The 17,546-nt window shown below is 55.5% G+C and overlaps 6 protein-coding genes across 6 annotated transcripts; 2 read left to right on the top strand and 4 right to left on the bottom strand.

Annotated features, from left to right (window-relative positions):
* Positions 1-151: 151 nt before the first annotated feature.
* Positions 152-2,134, bottom strand: NCS54_01262900 (Signal recognition particle subunit SRP72; the record flags this gene model as incomplete). The annotated part of the gene is made up of 2 exons (XM_053157857.1): positions 152-1,337; positions 1,395-2,134. 2 exons carry the CDS (start codon positions 2,132-2,134, stop codon positions 152-154), a joined length of 1,926 nt encoding a protein of 641 aa, XP_053013832.1.
* Positions 2,135-2,577: 443 nt separating this feature from the next.
* Positions 2,578-3,464, bottom strand: NCS54_01262800 (Hypothetical protein; the record flags this gene model as incomplete). Its single annotated transcript, XM_053157856.1, has 2 exons — positions 2,578-3,188; positions 3,251-3,464. 2 exons carry the CDS (start codon positions 3,462-3,464, stop codon positions 2,578-2,580), a joined length of 825 nt encoding a protein of 274 aa, XP_053013831.1.
* Positions 3,465-5,787: 2,323 nt separating this feature from the next.
* NCS54_01262700 (Hypothetical protein) lies at positions 5,788-7,221 on the top strand (the record flags this gene model as incomplete). The annotated part of the gene is made up of 1 exon (XM_053157855.1): positions 5,788-7,221. One exon carries the CDS (start codon positions 5,788-5,790, stop codon positions 7,219-7,221), a length of 1,434 nt encoding a protein of 477 aa, XP_053013830.1.
* A 1,876-nt stretch (positions 7,222-9,097) lies between these two features.
* On the top strand, positions 9,098-10,379 carry NCS54_01262600 (Hypothetical protein; the record flags this gene model as incomplete). Its single annotated transcript, XM_053157854.1, has 2 exons — positions 9,098-9,181; positions 9,240-10,379. 2 exons carry the CDS (start codon positions 9,098-9,100, stop codon positions 10,377-10,379), a joined length of 1,224 nt encoding a protein of 407 aa, XP_053013829.1.
* Positions 10,380-10,689: 310 nt separating this feature from the next.
* NCS54_01262500 (FAD-binding FR-type domain-containing protein) lies at positions 10,690-11,709 on the bottom strand (the record flags this gene model as incomplete). Its single annotated transcript, XM_053157853.1, has 3 exons — positions 10,690-11,370; positions 11,426-11,512; positions 11,563-11,709. 3 exons carry the CDS (start codon positions 11,707-11,709, stop codon positions 10,690-10,692), a joined length of 915 nt encoding a protein of 304 aa, XP_053013828.1.
* Positions 11,710-12,076: 367 nt separating this feature from the next.
* NCS54_01262400 (Alpha-1,2-Mannosidase) lies at positions 12,077-17,374 on the bottom strand (the record flags this gene model as incomplete). The annotated part of the gene is made up of 6 exons (XM_053157852.1): positions 12,077-12,163; positions 12,219-14,301; positions 14,358-14,546; positions 14,625-14,885; positions 15,495-16,631; positions 16,683-17,374. 6 exons carry the CDS (start codon positions 17,372-17,374, stop codon positions 12,077-12,079), a joined length of 4,449 nt encoding a protein of 1,482 aa, XP_053013827.1.
* Positions 17,375-17,546: the final 172 nt, after the last annotated feature.

Here is a 17,546-nt window from a genome sequence, read left to right as displayed (position 1 = left end):
GGGTATTAAGAGATGTTGAAACAAAGTGATGTTTAAGAGTTTAAAGAGTGTTCGAAAAGACGAGTATTCATTGGTGTCTTGCTATTTCCCTTGACATTGTGACAATGTTGCGAATCAACATAAATCATTACAGTCATTGAAACGAGATATTCTACTTTCTACCCTTCTTCTTCTTCTTGGAGCTTTGGGGAGGCGCCTTTTCCACCTTCACGCCTCCTCCACCTACGAGCTCCAGTGTCTCCTCCTCCTTAACAATACCTCCCTGTGTCTCGCCGGCCTTCTTCTTTCCCTTCTTGCCCTTGGGTCGGTATGAGCTCCGATCGCGCAGCGGCAGCCATCGCTCAGGGTCAGGCTTGGTGCCCTCCACGTAGTTCTTGGGCAGACGGATCTTTCTGCGGCGCTTGCGCGTCTTCTCGGCCGACTCAGGAGCTGATCGCTTGAGGGACTGCGAAGCCTTGCTGCTCGCGGTGGCGACACCGACACCGAGAAGGGCAGTGACGTCAATGCCTTCGATGAGAGAGTCGACTGCGGGGAGGTTTCCGAGGTATTGCTCAACATGGGAAGGGTTGGAGGGAGCAAGGGATGCCACCAGGCCAGCAGCAGCAATATCCGAGGCCTGTTGCTCGTTGATGAGTCTCTGGAACGAAGAACCAGCGAGCTGCAGGTCCTGAGCGTTGGACGACTTCATCAGCTCGATACCGGCCTCCTCAAGTAGCGAAGTAGCAGTGCTGTGACGAGACTGCCAGTGTGTCGCCGCCTTGACGAGCTCAGCCTTGGCGGATGACTCTCGGCTCTGGGCTCGCAGGAGTGTTACAAGCAGGGCGACAAGGCCAGGGCTGAACCGGGCATCTAGAGCATTGGGGGTCTCGATCTTCTCGAGGCGTTGCAGGAATGACTCCAGGATCGACAGTGCCGAGCCGGTGTGACCGTTGTTGAGTTGTATTTGAACAAGAGTCAAAGCGAGACCGACATCGAGAGGTCGCTTCTTCGCTAGGTTGTGAATATTCCGTAGAAGTTCCTTTCCAGTGGTTCCTTGAGAGCTTGCGGCAGCATTGAAGACAGACAGGATGCCTGCGTCGGCAGATGTCGTAGGGTGCTCCACGTCCTCAAGGAGAGCCTCGGTGCGGCTCTTGACACCAGGGGCCTTGAATGCTTGAAGATCGATGGCCAGCTTGTTGCGCCGGAGGATATTGGACTGTTGCTTGAAGAGCTTGGCGTGTTCTTCTTTTGCTGCCACTGATGAAAACTTGCGTTTAAGCAAATGGGGGCTCTCGACGTTGGGTTCCAGAGCTACCAGGTTGTTCTCGGTGATCAACGAGAGATCAAGATCCTCGTCGCTTAGGAGATGGTTAGTTTCTAGATTCACGCTGTGTATTTGAGTTTCGAAAACCCACCTTGAGCCTGGTAGTGAGTTGTATAGCTCGAGGGCCTCCTTAAGCTTGCCCAGTTTCGCATATACAAATGCCTGTTGAGCGAGAATGGGACGCATCTCAGACTTCTTATCCTCCTGGGTAAGATCATCAGAAGCGTCGCAGAGCCTGGCAGCACGTTGCAAAAGCTCAGCGGCAGTCTCAAGAGAGCCCCGAGCAATATGCGCACAAGCAGCATTGTAGCAAAGTTCGAAGCCATCAGAGTCCTGAACCGTGATGGCATCCACTGGCGAGTAGCCTAACCAGTCAGACTGCGCAAAGGTAGCTCGAATGTTAATTCCGAGATCGTTCTCCTCATCAGAAGCATCAGTGTCGAGAAGGCGGCTGTATAAGGAGCGTGCCTCGTCGAATCGTTCAGCTCGATAGGCAACTTGCGCAGCGACATGCTTGAAGCTCCGGCTGCTATCAATGCCGGCAGATTGCAAAACCTCAGTAGCCTCCTCGAGCTTTCCTGTCTTGTAGAGCGCGTATGAATGTTCGAGGACACATCGAGAGAGTAGGGCGGTGCTGCCTTCTGCGATGGCGCGCAGGGCGTCGTCAAAGCGATCGAGCTTCAGTAAGGCAACAATGCGGGTGTGCTGGCTGACGACGTCGTTCTTTTTGGCCTTAATGGCAGCGTTGGCAGCTTTGAGTATTTCATCATGGTCTTCGATGGAGGCCTGGCGAAGCAAGGCGCTCAGAGCGGCGGCAGGATCTGGAGACATGATGGCGGCGGCGCTATAGAGACGAAGGCATGTCCGGGTGAAGCGAGGTTGATGACGATGTCAGCGACGAGGTGGTCGAGACGACTCGAGTAAGTGATCCTTCTGCAGATCGTGTCGTCTTCGTCACCGCCTACCGCCGTCTTCGAGTGGTGCGCAAAGATAGGTCGCGGATAGCTTCAATATCGTGTCGTATGTCTTGTCGTGATGTTCTGTCCGTGGCGGGGCACTTTCATTGCTCAGTGGCATTTTTGGACTGCGGGGCTCGCCAATTCGAGCTGTTCTGTGGCAGCCTTGACAGTGTGGCTTGTACCGTGTAAATTTCTATTCGTACTGCCACTCAGATATGTCCGAGTTGGGTTCTCATGCCTCAATCTTCGCTTGGTGGTGTTTTCCCAAGGACGAGATGACAGGTCTTTTTACAAGTCTTGAACCGAAATTTCTTCTTAAAATGAGCCTCTAAACGGGTTCCACCACTTCTTGCGGCCTTGCACCTCTTCAGCATTGGGTGAACGAGGCAGATATGCCGTCCTCCACACGTCTTGATCGCCGTGCCCCTGCCTTGACCCGCGCCGTCTGACTTCTCCCAGCTTGGTGGAAACCGACGACCTGGTTACGATAGAGATGCGGTTCCGGTCTCCGGGGGCCTCCGGGGTACGTTCGGCTCCGGGAGTTTGTTGGCGATGCCGATCTGCGGACCGCATTCCCCGCCGGCTTGTGGTTGCGGTTGCGGATTTCCTGCTCCTTGTCTTGTCTCGCTTGTCCCGCCCTCCTGAGCCTTTCTGAGATCTGATTTCTCTCTGCTGGTCATTTCGGCGAGACTTTTGCCTCCCCCTACTAACCGCGCTGCCCCGGGATCTGGAGCTTACCGTTGAGCCGACTCTGCTCGACAGGTCGTTCATGGCACGAATGGCATCCAGGCTCGAACCATTTGACAATGCCATGAGGGATTCGTAGTCGACCGGCTGATGCTCATGTCCTCCCAGGGCGTGGACGACATTGGCCAGGGCGGTGGTGAGCTTCTTTATGATGCGTCTCAGAGCAGATCGTGCAGGAGCTGGGGCATGCTTCAGATCCACGGCTCATGTGGTTTCACAAATATACGCAGACATGACTCACCATCGCCCTTTTCGAACCGAGCACCATTCTGCGAGAGGCGCGAGGAGTATGCTCGGCGAATTCGGGCTCGGTCAGAACGAAGCGAGCTGCTCAGCTCGGAGCGGGTCTCGCTGCCAGCTGCCTCATGGCGATTGCTGCGGAAACGCTTGAGGAGAGACAGGCAGTCTGTATAAGTGTCGAGCAAGGAGGCAACAGTGGCCCCAAAATTGCCCATGATATGGTGTAATAATAACAACTCGGCTCGGCGGCGTGGCGCACAGTAACAGCGACAACAAAACAAGACCCGAAACTGCTCCGCCAGATTGCATAAGAATCGCGAGACGACGTCAAAGGGGCCCGCCACAGGGGACTGCACGTGGGCGCAAACAAGTTCTTTTGCAGGAGAGGCGTGCTGTGGGTGTCAAGGGACGAGGCAGTCAGCGGCCCACAGCCTCCCACTCCCGCCCACAGTCATCACCCACGACCACCCACCCTGATGTCCGTTACGTACTGCGCTTCCGCTCGGAGCATTCACGGATGGGGATCATGATCGATGGCGGGTTGCCTTGGTCCAAGCTCTCGTGTCCACGAATCCGCACACAAGAGAGATTGGGGATTTCACACCGTACCGAGCCCAGCCGGTTCCAGAGATCCATGGCCATGGATCCATGGAAGGATGGATGGATGGAGACAAAACTACGACGTACGCATTGCAATACCGACTTCGGAATGCATCCCAAAGGGACCCGCTGATGCGAACCTTGGCGGACGTGAGCCCAAACGAGCAAGTTTGTTTGATAACCCTGCATCAACAATGGCGTCGATAACGGCGGCATTCGAGGAGCCAAGGAGCCAAGAGTGCAGGCGGAAGGGCAGAAGGGAGACTTTAAAAAGGAAGCAGAGTCAAGAAATAACGCCCTTAGGGCGACTCTGCGAGCGACCTGAGTAAGGTACGGGACAGTAAAGCTGGGCGGGCGTTGGGGGGAAGTGTGACAGGTGACACACCGATGACGGCTTCGCCCTCCCGTCAATCAGGTCCCGCGATACTACGGAACGGGGACCGCGAGAACCGGAGAGATCAACAGGCGCAAGCGGGTGCGGGAAGAGCCACAAGAGGTCAACACCAGGAGCAGGAGGCCAATCTTGGCAGCAAAAAGGGTGTGGGGGTGGACCAGCCAGAGAGCGTCTGCTAATCAGCTCCAGGTGGCCCGCCCTTGTCGTCTCTTGTCTCGACCCAGGCGTCCATCAATCACCAGCGCAACCCCGACCACGGATCGCAACTCATGGCGCAAAAGCCCTGGCTCTTTGAAGTCAACCCCTTGCGCCCGTCACGACCACCGCATGGCCGCCCCCAACTTGCTCACAACCACCCATTCACCCATTGTCCTTGCCTTTGTGGTCCCCCAAACAGACGGGAATACACATGGGACAAGACACACAGGCACCCAGGGACCGAGAACCAAGGACCGGCAAGGGGCCAAAGGGTCATGGGAGCCTAGGGGGGGGTCGGGGGTCGGGGGGTCCAGCCAAGCAAGCGTGGACGGGTTATCAATCAGTGCCAGGTGTGGGTGGGCGTCCATCCGAGGGAAGAAAAAAATTTATCGCCCTTCCGCCCATCAATACAGAGCGTGCACGCGCGCCCAGGGTCTGAGGGTCCTGCGGGCTGGGACAGTTTTGGACCAGAGCTGGCGCGTCGCAGCAAATCAAGACGTCTGCGCTATCTGGGTCCTCTGGGTCTTTGCTGGGGCTCTACTGCATCCCCTGAGTTCCCCGTGCCCCTAGCTCTGCCCTAGATCCCTTCTTCAACCTCTGGTGGGTGTTCTCTCGGCGTTCCGTGGGCCCTTCCCGGCCCTCCAAAGCCCTCAAGGTCCTACCAACACGTCCCCGTGGTGAACTTGGCCGTGGGCCCCTTCGCGTGGGCCTGTCGTTTGTCCCTCGCTGCCGCGGGCCTTTCTTTGCCTTGCCTGGCCTGGGTTCTGGGGCTGCGCTCCGCTGGGCTACGTACTGTACTGGGCTCTCCGTGTCCTGGCCGCGTCCCCCCACCCTCGTCGTCGCCTGTGGTGCCATGGCCCTGCGGGTCTCGACGTGGGAGTTGTGATGCCATCAGCCAGCCAGCGGGCGCAACCGGTCTGGGATTCGTGGGTTGCCCGTCGATGTTGATGGCGAGAGCGGATGATAACGTCGCAGCAGTGGATCCCATTCAGCAGCACCCTTTCGGGTCCGCTAGCGAGATACCTCGCCCAGCATTTCGCAATCGCTCGCAATCGCCGTTCCCGTCATCCTCTGTCCGCCTCGACTCGACATTCAGTCGCCTCGACCCGCAGACCTGACCCGCGTACTCTGCTAACACGGTTGGCCGGAATCACTCAACCCAGCATCCCTGGGGCTCGAATCTCGACATCGCCCTGCTTTATGATTAGAGCCGCCCGCCTGCTGCCCTGTGGGTTTTCCCTTCCGTGCTCCATCTCATATCTGGCTCCCACTGCCGCCGACCTTTCCATGGACGACGTATCTCGCCCTCGATCCCTCTCATCGACGCCTAGGTTCGACGAACCCCAATGTCACCGCCTCCCTCTCGCTCTCCCCCACCGGCCTCGGCGCCGCAGCTCGACGAGTCTCAGCTACCAAAGGGACAATGTCGCTACATCCTCATGATCCCCGAGCTCAAGGGCCAGCGGTGCGGCTGCATGGGTTTTGACCACAACAAATCGCTTCCCGGTGCCACATGCCACTGCGGCCATCTCTCCTGCTTCCATGTCCCTTCGGCGGATGCGCCTTCGCCTATCAAGAACAAGGCCGAAATTGAACTCATCAAGCAACGCGTCCGGGAGATCGAAGAGAGCCTGGACAGGAACGATCATGATCGCCTCTCGGGCTTGATCTCTCGCATCAGCGAGTTGGAGGAGACTGTTGAGAAGAACAAGGAGGAAGCTTCAGCTGAACTCAAGGGCTCCTATCGCAATGCCTCGGCCGCATGGCAGCTTGTCTCCCAGTTGGAGCAGACGGTGAAGAAGCTGCAGGAAACCGTCCAATCGCATGACGAGCAGATGACCAAGACGGGAATACAGGTGGACGAGTTGGTCAACCGTCAGCTGGAATTACTGGATAGCGACGAAATGATGGAGGAGAGAATCGAGAAGCTGGAAAGTGCCGAGCCCTTACTATCACCGCCCCAAGATATCGACTCTGCCGACACACCTTTTGAGCCCCTACACCTATCACCCACACCTATCAACACTCAACAGCAACCTATCAACCCCCCACAACCTAACCAGACATTTCGATCCCCAGCTATTGGACCCCTGAGACCGTGGACGATCCATGTCTCCCTGATGCCCTCCAGAGAACAGCCATTTCCGTTTGAAAAGGACACCACCTCATACAAGAGATGCCTCTCCCGTGGCTTACACCGAATGATCGCAGTGGAAGGTGACGATGCCCACGCCTTCACAACCGCCGTTTCGCGGGCCTTTCAATCTCTGCTCAAAGGCCGGCCGTGGATGCCTCTGCAAGCAAAGCTGTGCGATGCCGAGCGTCTTCAAGGCTTGCCCATGCTTCGGCAACTGGAACCCTCATTTATCCACGGTCAATATGACAGGGCCTTCCTCCGGCAGCACTGTGCCGTACTCGACGTAAGTGGCAAGATGGACTCGTTGTACATTGCCATGGAACACGACACGCTGTCGTGGAACTTTCTGAAGCGATCGCCCATCTACCTCGAGGGGCTTGAATCTGCATGGGAGCACGACGTCGTGCTCGACCAGAAGGACGACCAAGACCCATCATCCAGAGATCACTATGGTGACGAGGGGGGTGATGAGTCACCCCCTGCCGGCAACATCGTTGGAGCCTTCAAAGGGCTGAAGCGCAGCATGTCTGAAGTGTCATGTTCATCAAGCCTGGACGACACAGAAGGACCCCTCACGAAACTGCCACGGACGTGCAAATCGTCCCGACTAGAGATGCGACGCGGAGTCGAGACTGCGCGATAGGATGAGGAGGGATCGGGACGAGAGCACGGCACCAACAACTAAACACCATTTTGCGATTTCACTCACGGGCATTAGAAAAGGGACACCAAGGGATTATGAAAGCGACTGGTTTTCTCTGCACTGGGCATGTAATTGGGGCGTTCAGACACTTTTGGGAAACTACTATTGAGATACCTCGGGCACTGCACTGGCCCGTCTTTTGAAACAAAAGAAAGGCTCGCTCTTTTTCGGGATGGTATGACTTGGGAATAAAGGGATTTTTTTTTTCTTGCATTTGGATTTGGTTAGAAGCATAGACGAAAAGAGGTTGGAATATCCATCCCGATACTTGTACATGTACACATAGGAAGAAGAGGATTCCTCATGTTTGAGCCTTTACTTGCTACCTACGATACGATAACGATTTTGCTACGAGGGGCTTCATGTTTCACAGGCAGAGCCTCGCTGGTGATGACACGAGAGATGACGGTGTATCTGCCCTGGTCCAAGACATGTGTTGGGATGATATTGGTCTCCTTTGTTTCCTCTCATCACAGCGACAACAACACAGCTTGGCTGAGATGCTTTGACAATAGATAACGCCATACCGCCCCCGGGTGGTATCGCTTCCACTCAGCCACCGGTGTCAGATAGAACCCCTGCACCGCAGGAATGGGCCTCATTGGGCCGATTAGATCTTTTTTTCTGAGGCGGCATGAGGGCCAAGGTGAGATTTTCCCATGCCGCCCACCCGTCGAACGGGCCCTATCACGGTGGTGGGGGTCGGTGAGCCTCAAACAGAGGCGGTCATGGCTTTGAGTCGCGTATACAGGCTGGACAGGTTCTCTTTGTGCCCAAGAACTCTAATCAAACTGCCGTGTTGCTTATCTCGGTTCCGGAGAGCCGGATGGGCATCCCGTATCGTTGATCTCTCAGACCGCCTTATGGCCGTTTGTATTGGATCTGCCGGCATGAAGTTGCCCTCGGCCATGACGTCGGGCGTAAACATTACCTGCGTGCACTATGTTTGTTTGTTTGCATTAGGGCTATGCCAATATATCTAGACACCGCGGCGTGTCGTTCATGTCAGATAGGCCCTGAACATCTGAGGCCCCTAGATAATCTTTGTCGTCACGTGTGACTGCAGATATGTATCCAATGCTCATCATCGAGGGGGCGATATCTAGCCGTGAAGAGACATGGCGACTCTTGACACATATTACTTGCTGATTCAGGATCAAGCCCAGTTTGTTCGCCGACCAGTCATCATATGCAATAACCCATCATGCCAAACTGCAATTCAACCGTTCAAAGTCCTACAACCTTGTAAGATGGGGAGGAAGCCTTGTCGTTGTTCCATGCAGCCAGAGACGAGGAGGCTGAGATCAACGTGGCATCCCTGTGAGGGCATCGTCACAAGGCAGTCTGCACTCTACAAACGTTGACCAGGGTGTTGAGGCGATCTTTGAAAAGCCAAGAACCGGTTCTTTCATCCCATCTTTTGATCGTCAACGGCATGGCATTGGATCCAATGGGAAGTGTTTGTTTGCGATGCTAGAGTATGAACGGTTTGGGCGTCCCAAGTTGTAGCGGCTCAGCGGGTACCTACAGCGCGGAGGGCGCCTGGAAGCTTAGCGGCGGAGAAGCCGGGCTCTTACTCCGATCGGCCCATTTGGGACAACCTCCAAACGGGACATCAGCCTTAACCTTGGCCTTTTTCACATCCTTCTTCCATCTTGAATCACAGCCTGTGTAATAGATTAGCTCTCAACAGTGAATCACGGCAGAGCGAAACTCATCAATGCTCCTCTAACTTGTTCATCTCTCCTCTCTTCAACCACAACTCGCAACTCGCTCCTCTTCCGCGCTCTCTACATCCACACACAGCCTCACCACCATGGATCTCGATATCGAGATGGACGACGCCGTCGACACGGCCCCCGACGCGCCCGTTGCCGATCTCGGTCGCGATGACATCCTGGTAAGACCGAACCGCTCTGCTTCCCTCTGCGACAACCGGAATTGACCCCCACCATCAGCAGCCCGACGAACCAGAAGAGCCTGGTGAAGTCGCCGACGACGAGCCCGCCACGGACGACTCCAAGATCCTGATCCCCAACAAGATTCACATCCGGGGCGTCGACACACTGCACACCTCGGACATCAAGGCCTACGTCAAGGCCCATTTCGGCGACGTCGATAGGATCGAATGGATCGACGACTCGTCTGCCAACCTCCTCTTCCCCTCCGAGCCCACGGCGCGCGACGCCATTGTCGCGCTGAGCTCCGTCCCCGTGGCCGACGCGACCGCCCTGGCAATTGGCGAATCCCTCCCCGCGAAGCCCTTTGAGGGCAAGCCAGAGATTTCTCTCCAAGTTCGCTTCGCTGTCGCGAGCGACAGGAAGCAGGCCGGCGCCGCCCTCCGAAGTCGGTACTACCTCCTCCACCCGGAGCACGACCCCGAAGAGCGGCGCAGACGCAACCAGGAGAACCGCTCCAGGTATAGAGATCGCGATGGTGATTATCACAGGAACGGTGGCGGTAGACGGCGACGAAACTCGGACGACGAGGTAGAGACTTATGAAGCTAGCATGTACGACGACGCGCCCCGTCCGGAACGGAGAAGGCGCGATTCGGACTTGATAGATGAACGACCGCGCTCATACGCCCGTGAGAACCGAGGAAAGGAGCTCTTTTCCGGCCGGAGGTCACAGCGAGATCGGTCTGCTTCGCCGGTTCGCGACGGTGACGGTGATGACCTCATGGGCGAGCGAGCCAGTTCTTCCGGCAACAGAAACAGGGCGCGCGCGCTCAAGGATCGCGGATCAGCAGACAACAGCGCCAAGGAGCTGTTCCCGGTCAAATCGTCCATTAAACAGTTTGGCGGAGGCAACCTGGACCACCTCGAGGCAGCCATAGGATCGGCGGGCCTGAGAGAAGAGGATCGCCCCAAGATCGTTTCAGTGCCGACCACAAAGCCCAGGGGCAGCAGCGCGTTTAATATACGCGGCATGGCGAACCAGCAAGGCAGCGGCGAGGGCTTCTCCATCAAGGGAGCCGCGGGGGCTAACGCTCGAGAACTGTTCCCCTCCAAGCTGGGCGGGAGCAACGCGGGCAAGGAGCTGTTTGGCGGTGGGAGGTCCAAGCAGCGGCAGAAGGCCGAGGACCTCTTCTCCTAGGAGGACGGGGGGCGAGGGAATCGGGTCTTTGGATCAACTATACGGATGCATTGAGTTGGGCTGGGCTGGACTTGGACTGAGGTGGTGCATGCATGCATATTGGTGAATAGATTGGTTTTGATACGATACCACGGCGCAATAAAATCAGCAGCCAGAGTCTGGGCAGATTGTCCCGTCTCTTGTCTTGTCTTGTTTTGTCTTGGCTTCTCTTGCTGTTTAGGATGTTGCCTTTGACAGATAGCTTCCATCTTGATATTTCGAGTTACCCTTTAGGCGATGTGAACGACTTTATCCCTTTAGGATCTCAACTCTACCACCATTTCTCAACCAGGACTCGTCTCTTGTCAAGTCCTCCTTCTTCTGTTAAGCCTTCCACAAGCTCATCCGTCATTCCCTGAGGTCCACACACATACACCAGTCCCTCATCCACTCTGTCTCCCACCGCCTCTCTAATATCTTCAACACCAAACCGTCTTGTCAACACCTCGAACCCAGTGCCGCTCGCTCCCTCGGTCACTCCTCCCGTTGCAAAGACCTTCAGCTCACCCCTAAGCTTCCCTTGATCAAACCAACCCGCAATCCTCTCCAAGAAAAGAACCTCCTTGAGTCCTCCTTTAGGCACCTTGCTAGCATACAGAACCCTCACATCAACATCATGTCCTCCATCAGTAATATGCCCGATCATGCTAACAAGCGGGTTAATGCCAACACCCCCAGCAACAAACACCACACGACGTATCCCACCCATCGACACATCCTGCGGTGGAAAGACAAAGCTCCCTCCTACTCTAACCTGGAGCGTCGAGCCTAGGATTTCAGATGGCGGCTGCCACAGCCATGCGGCGGGCGGGTTCTCGGGAGACGCCTGCACAGCGAGGTCAAAGTACGGTTCGTCTGCGGAGGAGGCGTTTGATGGCCGGGACGTGATGGTGAAGCCGCCTGGCTTGTCGACGCCGGGGACGTATGTGTCGAGCCATTGGCCGGCAGAGAACTGCACACCATCAGCGAGGTTCTTCATGGGTATCTAATGCTTGATTTTGACGTACCTTGACCGGTCGAGGGAGCAGCAGATGGAACAACCGGATCCTCTCATTGACCTGCTCTATCTTGCTGAGCTTCGCAGGCAGAAGGCTCTGCCAACCACGGGTAAACATTCAATCTCCATTGTAGCGGGCATACCAACCTCATCGCGAGGCTCTTGGGCCGTTCGCTCGAGATGAGTAGTCCGGTTGGTCGACATGGCTACCACGAAGGACTTGGCTGGGCAAATCGTTGAACTTTGATACAAAGAAAGCACTCGTCTATACGACAGCGGTATCTTAAAAGGCATAAGTAGAAGTTGTCTCAAGTGATAGTTGTTCAAACAACAATAATTGGTCTGTATGCAGTCTTGTGTCATTCACTGTGGGGGTTCACAAGCCATAGACTCCCATGCCAATAGATCGTCAAGCTGAGTAAGGCAAGTAACACCAAAGACGCTAGTGTTTTAATATCAACAATGCTCGACATTTCAAACGAGTTTAATTATTGAAATTTTGTTGCAATGAACAAGAATTGATGCTTTACCGTCCGTTTTAGGATTCTATCTCCCCCCCAAAGCTCCAGCTCCTATAAGCCATGGCCCCCCGAGCCACATTACCTTGTCGACATCCAGTGCCCGTCAACTCATATACACAGACAGCTCCATGCTTAAGATTCTAAGCAGGCTCTGTCCAGTTAACCTGCTCCATGACCTGTCCAGCAGCAGGGTGTGTATATCCGATCCTCAGACGGAGTCGCAGAGGCTACAAAGACTGTTAGCATATTCAAAGCATAGTATAGGAACTGTACAGAACTTACCCCCTTGCTTCCAGACACCCTCATCATCTGGGTGGCTTCAGCTCCAGGTCCAATGTCCGAGGAAGAGATGCTCAGAAGCTGAAGCTTCTGAGACTTGGGAACGGCAGCCTGCAGCGACACGTTGGACAGGCCAGCCGCGCCCGATGTGTTGCGGAACTTGGCAGTGGCCTGGATGAGGCCTTCGGCATTGCGCTGGATCTGGAACGTCACGTTGAGATCGTTGTTGTCGTAGCAGGGGATGCCAGCAGGCGCTGCCGGTGCCTGGGGCTGAGGGGTCGAGGAGGAAGCAGCAGACATGAGGTCAAAGCTTGATGATGCAGGGGGGGCGGGAGACGCAGTAGCAGATCCAGGAGCAGAACCAAATAGATCCATGATGGATGAAACATTGGATTGCTGGGGAGGTGGTGAGGTTGAGCTTGGAGGAGGAGAGGTGGTGCCGCCAAGAATGTCAGCCAGCAGATCAGTGTTGGTCGTCGAGGGGGCGTTGGACGGCGTGGCAGCTGGCGCGTCCATGATATCAAGGAGATCCTGTTCCGTCGGCTTAATGACTCGTGATTTCCGGTTGGCAGCCTTCTTCTTTGTGGGCGCAGGTCCAAGGACTCGCGACTCCTCCTTGATCTGGGGAATGGGCATCTTCTCGAGAACACCCCGTCGGATCTGGTCAAAGCTGAAGAGGTTGTTGTACTCGACCACTCGCTGCTGGATCTCAACATCAAGACTTGTCTGGTGATATTGCAGAAGTCGTCGGATCTTCTCGATCTGAGCGGCATCAGAGAACCGGGTCGTCAACTTCATGAGTGCCGTCACAATGTACTCGGTAGAGACCTGCGTGGCATAGGCGCTGTTGAGGATAAGGGAGAACAGGTCGACAACCTCGTGCTCCTTGACCTCCTGGACAAGCTCCTCCTCCTCATACTGTCCACCCTTGAGGAGGACATCCGCGTACTCGCCGATGCACCAGGCGCCAGCCTGTGTCAGACTCTCCTGAGTAATGTCCTTCTTGAGGTTGATGTACAGTTTTTGCACCGCATAAGTCTGGAGCTCAGGGGTAGTGGCGACCAGGCGGACAAACGACGAGAGGATCTGCTCCTTGACGTAGTTGCCGGCCAGCGACAAGACACGAAGCATTGTGTCAAAGTGCCATCGCTTGTTGGGCGCAAACTTGTCAGCAGCAATGCCAATCTGGCTAGTCATGGTCGGCTTAAACTCATTATCGGCAACCTCAAGGAAGGCCAGTAGCTCCCGGATTAGGACTCGGACATTGGTCTCGTTGATCAAGGTAAAGCTCAGGTCCAAAGCTCGGCGTCGAATGCTGATATCAGGGTCTCTCAAACATTCCAGGATCGTATTTCGGTGCCTCTGCACGGCATTGGGCTCGATGGCGACCACCTTGATCAGGGTGTTGAGGGCCACGTATCGGATGTTGTTGTCGCGGTTGGTAAGGAACTTGCCCAGGATGTTGACACCCAGTACCCTCAGACCAGAGTCGGCCTCGATGTCGAGGATGGTTCGGACCGCTTCGTAGAGAATTGAGTTGCCGACGTTCTTGGATGATTCCGTGTTGGTGGCGACCTGTGCTAAGATATCGTTGATCTGCTCGCTGGTCTCGGCGTCGCCCACAGCCAGAACCCTCAGGAGGTGTAGAATCTTGACCTGCAGGAAGGGATCCGTAATGCCAGTAACATCATGCTCGGGTGCGTAGCCTGAAGTCGCGAGGCCCTTGAGAGTCCTGACGAGTCCAGGGACAAAGGATCTGAACTTCTCAACGATTCCTTCCTCTCCGCCCTCCTCCTCGTCTGCCTCGCAAAGGCTGGTCACCAGGGTCAGTCCGCAGAGCAGGACACCGTGGTTCCTATCCGCCAGAAGCTGCGTCGCCTTCTCGAGGAAGTGCTCCTGCAGATCCGGCACCTTGCGACATATCCTCATGGCGCAGAGGGCAGCCTTTCTTCGAATGTATGGGTTGGAGGTGGAAATGAGGTTTTCGATTTCAGGGAAGAGATCTCTCGACATCTCGATCGACGCAATGTTTCCCAGCGTGCAGAGCGCGAGGCCAACAACATATTGATTGGAGTGTCCGAGGTCGCTGGGCCAGAGGTTAGCAGCCAGTTGGCTACATCAGGGGTTACGGCATGGGCCTACTTCTTGAGTGAGTTGGTGACAAGCGTCAGAACCTCCTGGTTCTCATCCAACAGCAAACTAGTAGCAAGGTGTCCTAGGCGCTTATCGGCGAATCGAGGCGAGGCCAGGAGCTTCAGACATTCGATCTGTCCAAAGTGGGTTCGCTCTCCGAGGGTGAAGAGGTAGAGTAGCTTTGCGACATTGTTCCGACTATCCCAGAGTCAGCACGACAACGCTCCAGGATAGCTTTGCTAGCCGGCAGTCCTCCAGGCCGCACACAGCACCCACCGAATGTTATGATCATGGCTCTCCTCTCTGAAGCTGGCGCGGATTGCAGCGCTCTCCTTCTGGATGACAGCTCGCTCGTCGGCAATGGTCTTGGCCGCACGCACGTTTCGAATGAACTGTTTCACTGCGCCAGGTAGAAACACAAAGTAAGTCCTTGTCCGGTCAAGTCGCGGGGGGATGGCTCGTAGAGCAGGGACGTCGGCGCCGTACGGGAACTCATCTTGAGGAGAACGACCCAGCGGTTGGGCCGTCTTGTCGATGCTTATCCAGGGGTCGAGAGAGCGGTTCGAGAAGTAGCGGAGGTGGCCAAAAGCTCAATCAGGTCCAGCAGGAAGCAAATATCCAGATGAAGCCTTGAGCAGGACGACAAGAGGATGGCGGACGAGGTAGTTATTTGCAGCCTTGCTGTTGGCTCAAGGCAGCTGTTTAAAAAGAGGGCAAGGTAGGTTGCGCCGTCACGGGTCAGTGACGGTGTGTGCTGCTGTGCTGTGCTTCTGCTTGCGTTGCGGCGGCGGACACCTTTCAACGTGGGGCATGGGCACGGGCTCCACTGCCCCCGAGCCTGAACCCCTTGGCGACGTACCTCTGTTAGTCATCCGCAATGAGCTTAATGAAGGTATCAGGACGGATGGTTGAATAAAATATTCATATTGAATAGGGCATAGGGTCAAATAGAAAGGCTCAAATAGAATCAATGCTATGGCTCATGACCGCATAATTTCGACAAGAATAAGAAAGACTAGATTACACGCCAAGCCCACTGTTACAGGATCTCGGCCGTTTCCATCTTCCCCCTCAAACCCAATGCCTCTCATTATCCATCCCAACTCATGTTCCTCCTCCTGATATTCATGTCTCCTCGCTGCCTACTTTACATCTGGGCGGCTCAGCGGGTGCGCTTCCGTGTTCAGCACCCACTTGTCCAGGCTGATTACGTCGAACTCGCTAAAGATGAGGTAGAAATACTTGAGCGTCTCGGCCAGCCAGAAACTCTCCATGCTGTCCATCTTGACCGGTTCCGTCTTGGTCACATCGTCCACCGCCGACGCCGCAATATCTGTTCGCGTGACCTTCTCAATTGTCTCGAACATGGTCCACGCCTTGTCCATCCAGCTCGAGTCACCGGTAATTCGGTACATGATGAAGATGGACTCGATCGCCTCCGGTCTGAGGATGTATCGCCCGTCAGTCACCCCCGTCATTCCCTTGGGGATGTTGTGCTTCTTGACGATATCCTCGACGGTAGGCTTCTTCCACTCCGATGCTCTCATCGGTGGGGGGTTGAATTCAGAGGCATGTTGCTCCTCAACGGCCTTGAGCCATCTCTCCTCACTCCAGACACAGTCGTTGGTCGCTGGTGTATCGGCATTTCCGCATGGGATAAAGTGGAAGATTTCAGGGCCAAGTCCAGTCTGCGTAGCATGGTAAGACCAGACGCAGCCTTCTGTGAGCTGCGTGGCAATCTCGAGATCCGCTGGGCGGTTAAAGATACGACTAGCCATTGCCACCATGCCTCCAGCAAAACAGGTCAGGTGCTGGCCTCGGGGGACTGAGCTATACTTGGGCTGTTCGCCAGGCAGATCTGTAACCTGGTAGTCACCCGAGATGATGATAGGCTTCTCCCAAGGCGTCAGTGCCCTCCTGAACAGATGCTTAATGGCGACGGGAATGAAGCTCTCATATAGTCGCCGCGGCTGGTCAACTTGGCCGTTGAGGAGGAGATACTGCTTGGGCAGATACTCGTACAGTGAGTCTGACATGCCTCCCAGGGTGAAGTCGGTGCCCGCATGGAAGGCAGGCGTGTAAGCGTCAATGACGACGGGCCACATGCCGGGAAGACGAGTGTTGAGCTGCGTAGACTCAAACTGATCACCAATTCGCTTCACCGCATCGTAATATCTCATGTCGTTGGTGAGCTGAGATAGTTTGGTGAGTTCCAGGCTCAGAGAGCCAAGCTCCGAAACGAGAGCTTCCCGTGAGGCTGACTGCTGCTGTCCATATGCAGCCCTAAATCAGGTGTGAGAAGATGAACAAACTCCATGAGTAGGGGCAACTTACTTCTTCCACTCCCATCGAGTGACGGGCATGTGGTTGGGAGTATCAAAGGCGCACATAATCAGGTTGCCAACCTCGATGGCCTTCTTCAAGAGAGTGGCATGAGTCCTGCCACTGAGTTCATAAGCTGAGAGAAAACCTCCCAGGTAACGAATAGTAGTCTCAAAGATGTTGATGCTATTCACCGAGCTCTTTGTAAAGTCAATTCCGTCTGCTGCGGCGACAGCCTTTGTGAACTCATCCTTCATGTCCATGATCCATAGCGTGTCGAGAGAGTCGACCAGGGTGGCAGCCCATCCACCAAAAGGATCCTTTGACTTGCCGGTCAGAGGGGTCACTTCATCGTGCATCCACGCGTAGTTTGAGTAGCCACTCCAGCTGTGCTCAAAGCTCTTCTTGACAGCAGCCAGACGGGTCAGTCGAAGCTCCTTGGCGACGGCGTTCTCGGTGGGCGGGACAGCTTGGATCTGGGGGATCTTGACATTGGCGTCGCCCTTGGGTAATGTGGCCAGCTTCTCGGTCGCGATGGGATACTTTGCAGGCCGTCGCGTCCAGGCATTGGGACCTTTGCCCTCGAGAGGATCTTCATCGCCAAATAGAGTAAAGGAGCCCGAGTTTGACAGGTACCAAAAGCACAGGATCCAGACGCACGCGACACCAAGCCAGAGGCGCCCACGACGCAGAGGGCCGACCATTTTGTAGTAATTACACGGGCAAACCCCCGAGAGGCGACGCAGGGTCAACAAGAGAGAGGGAGGCGCAATTCAGGACCTCACATGGCAGGCCCAAGACGGGAAAAGGCTGAAGAAGACGAGGCGCGGGGACGGGTACGGGGACGTTGCAGCTGTCAGAAAAGTTTGGGCTTTT

The sequence above is a fragment of the Fusarium falciforme genome, chromosome 10 (assembly GCF_026873545.1).
Source record: "Fusarium falciforme chromosome 10, complete sequence".
In the NCBI taxonomy this organism is placed as follows: Eukaryota; Fungi; Ascomycota; class Sordariomycetes; order Hypocreales; family Nectriaceae; genus Fusarium; species Fusarium falciforme.
This window is presented reverse-complemented; position numbering and strand designations above follow the sequence as displayed.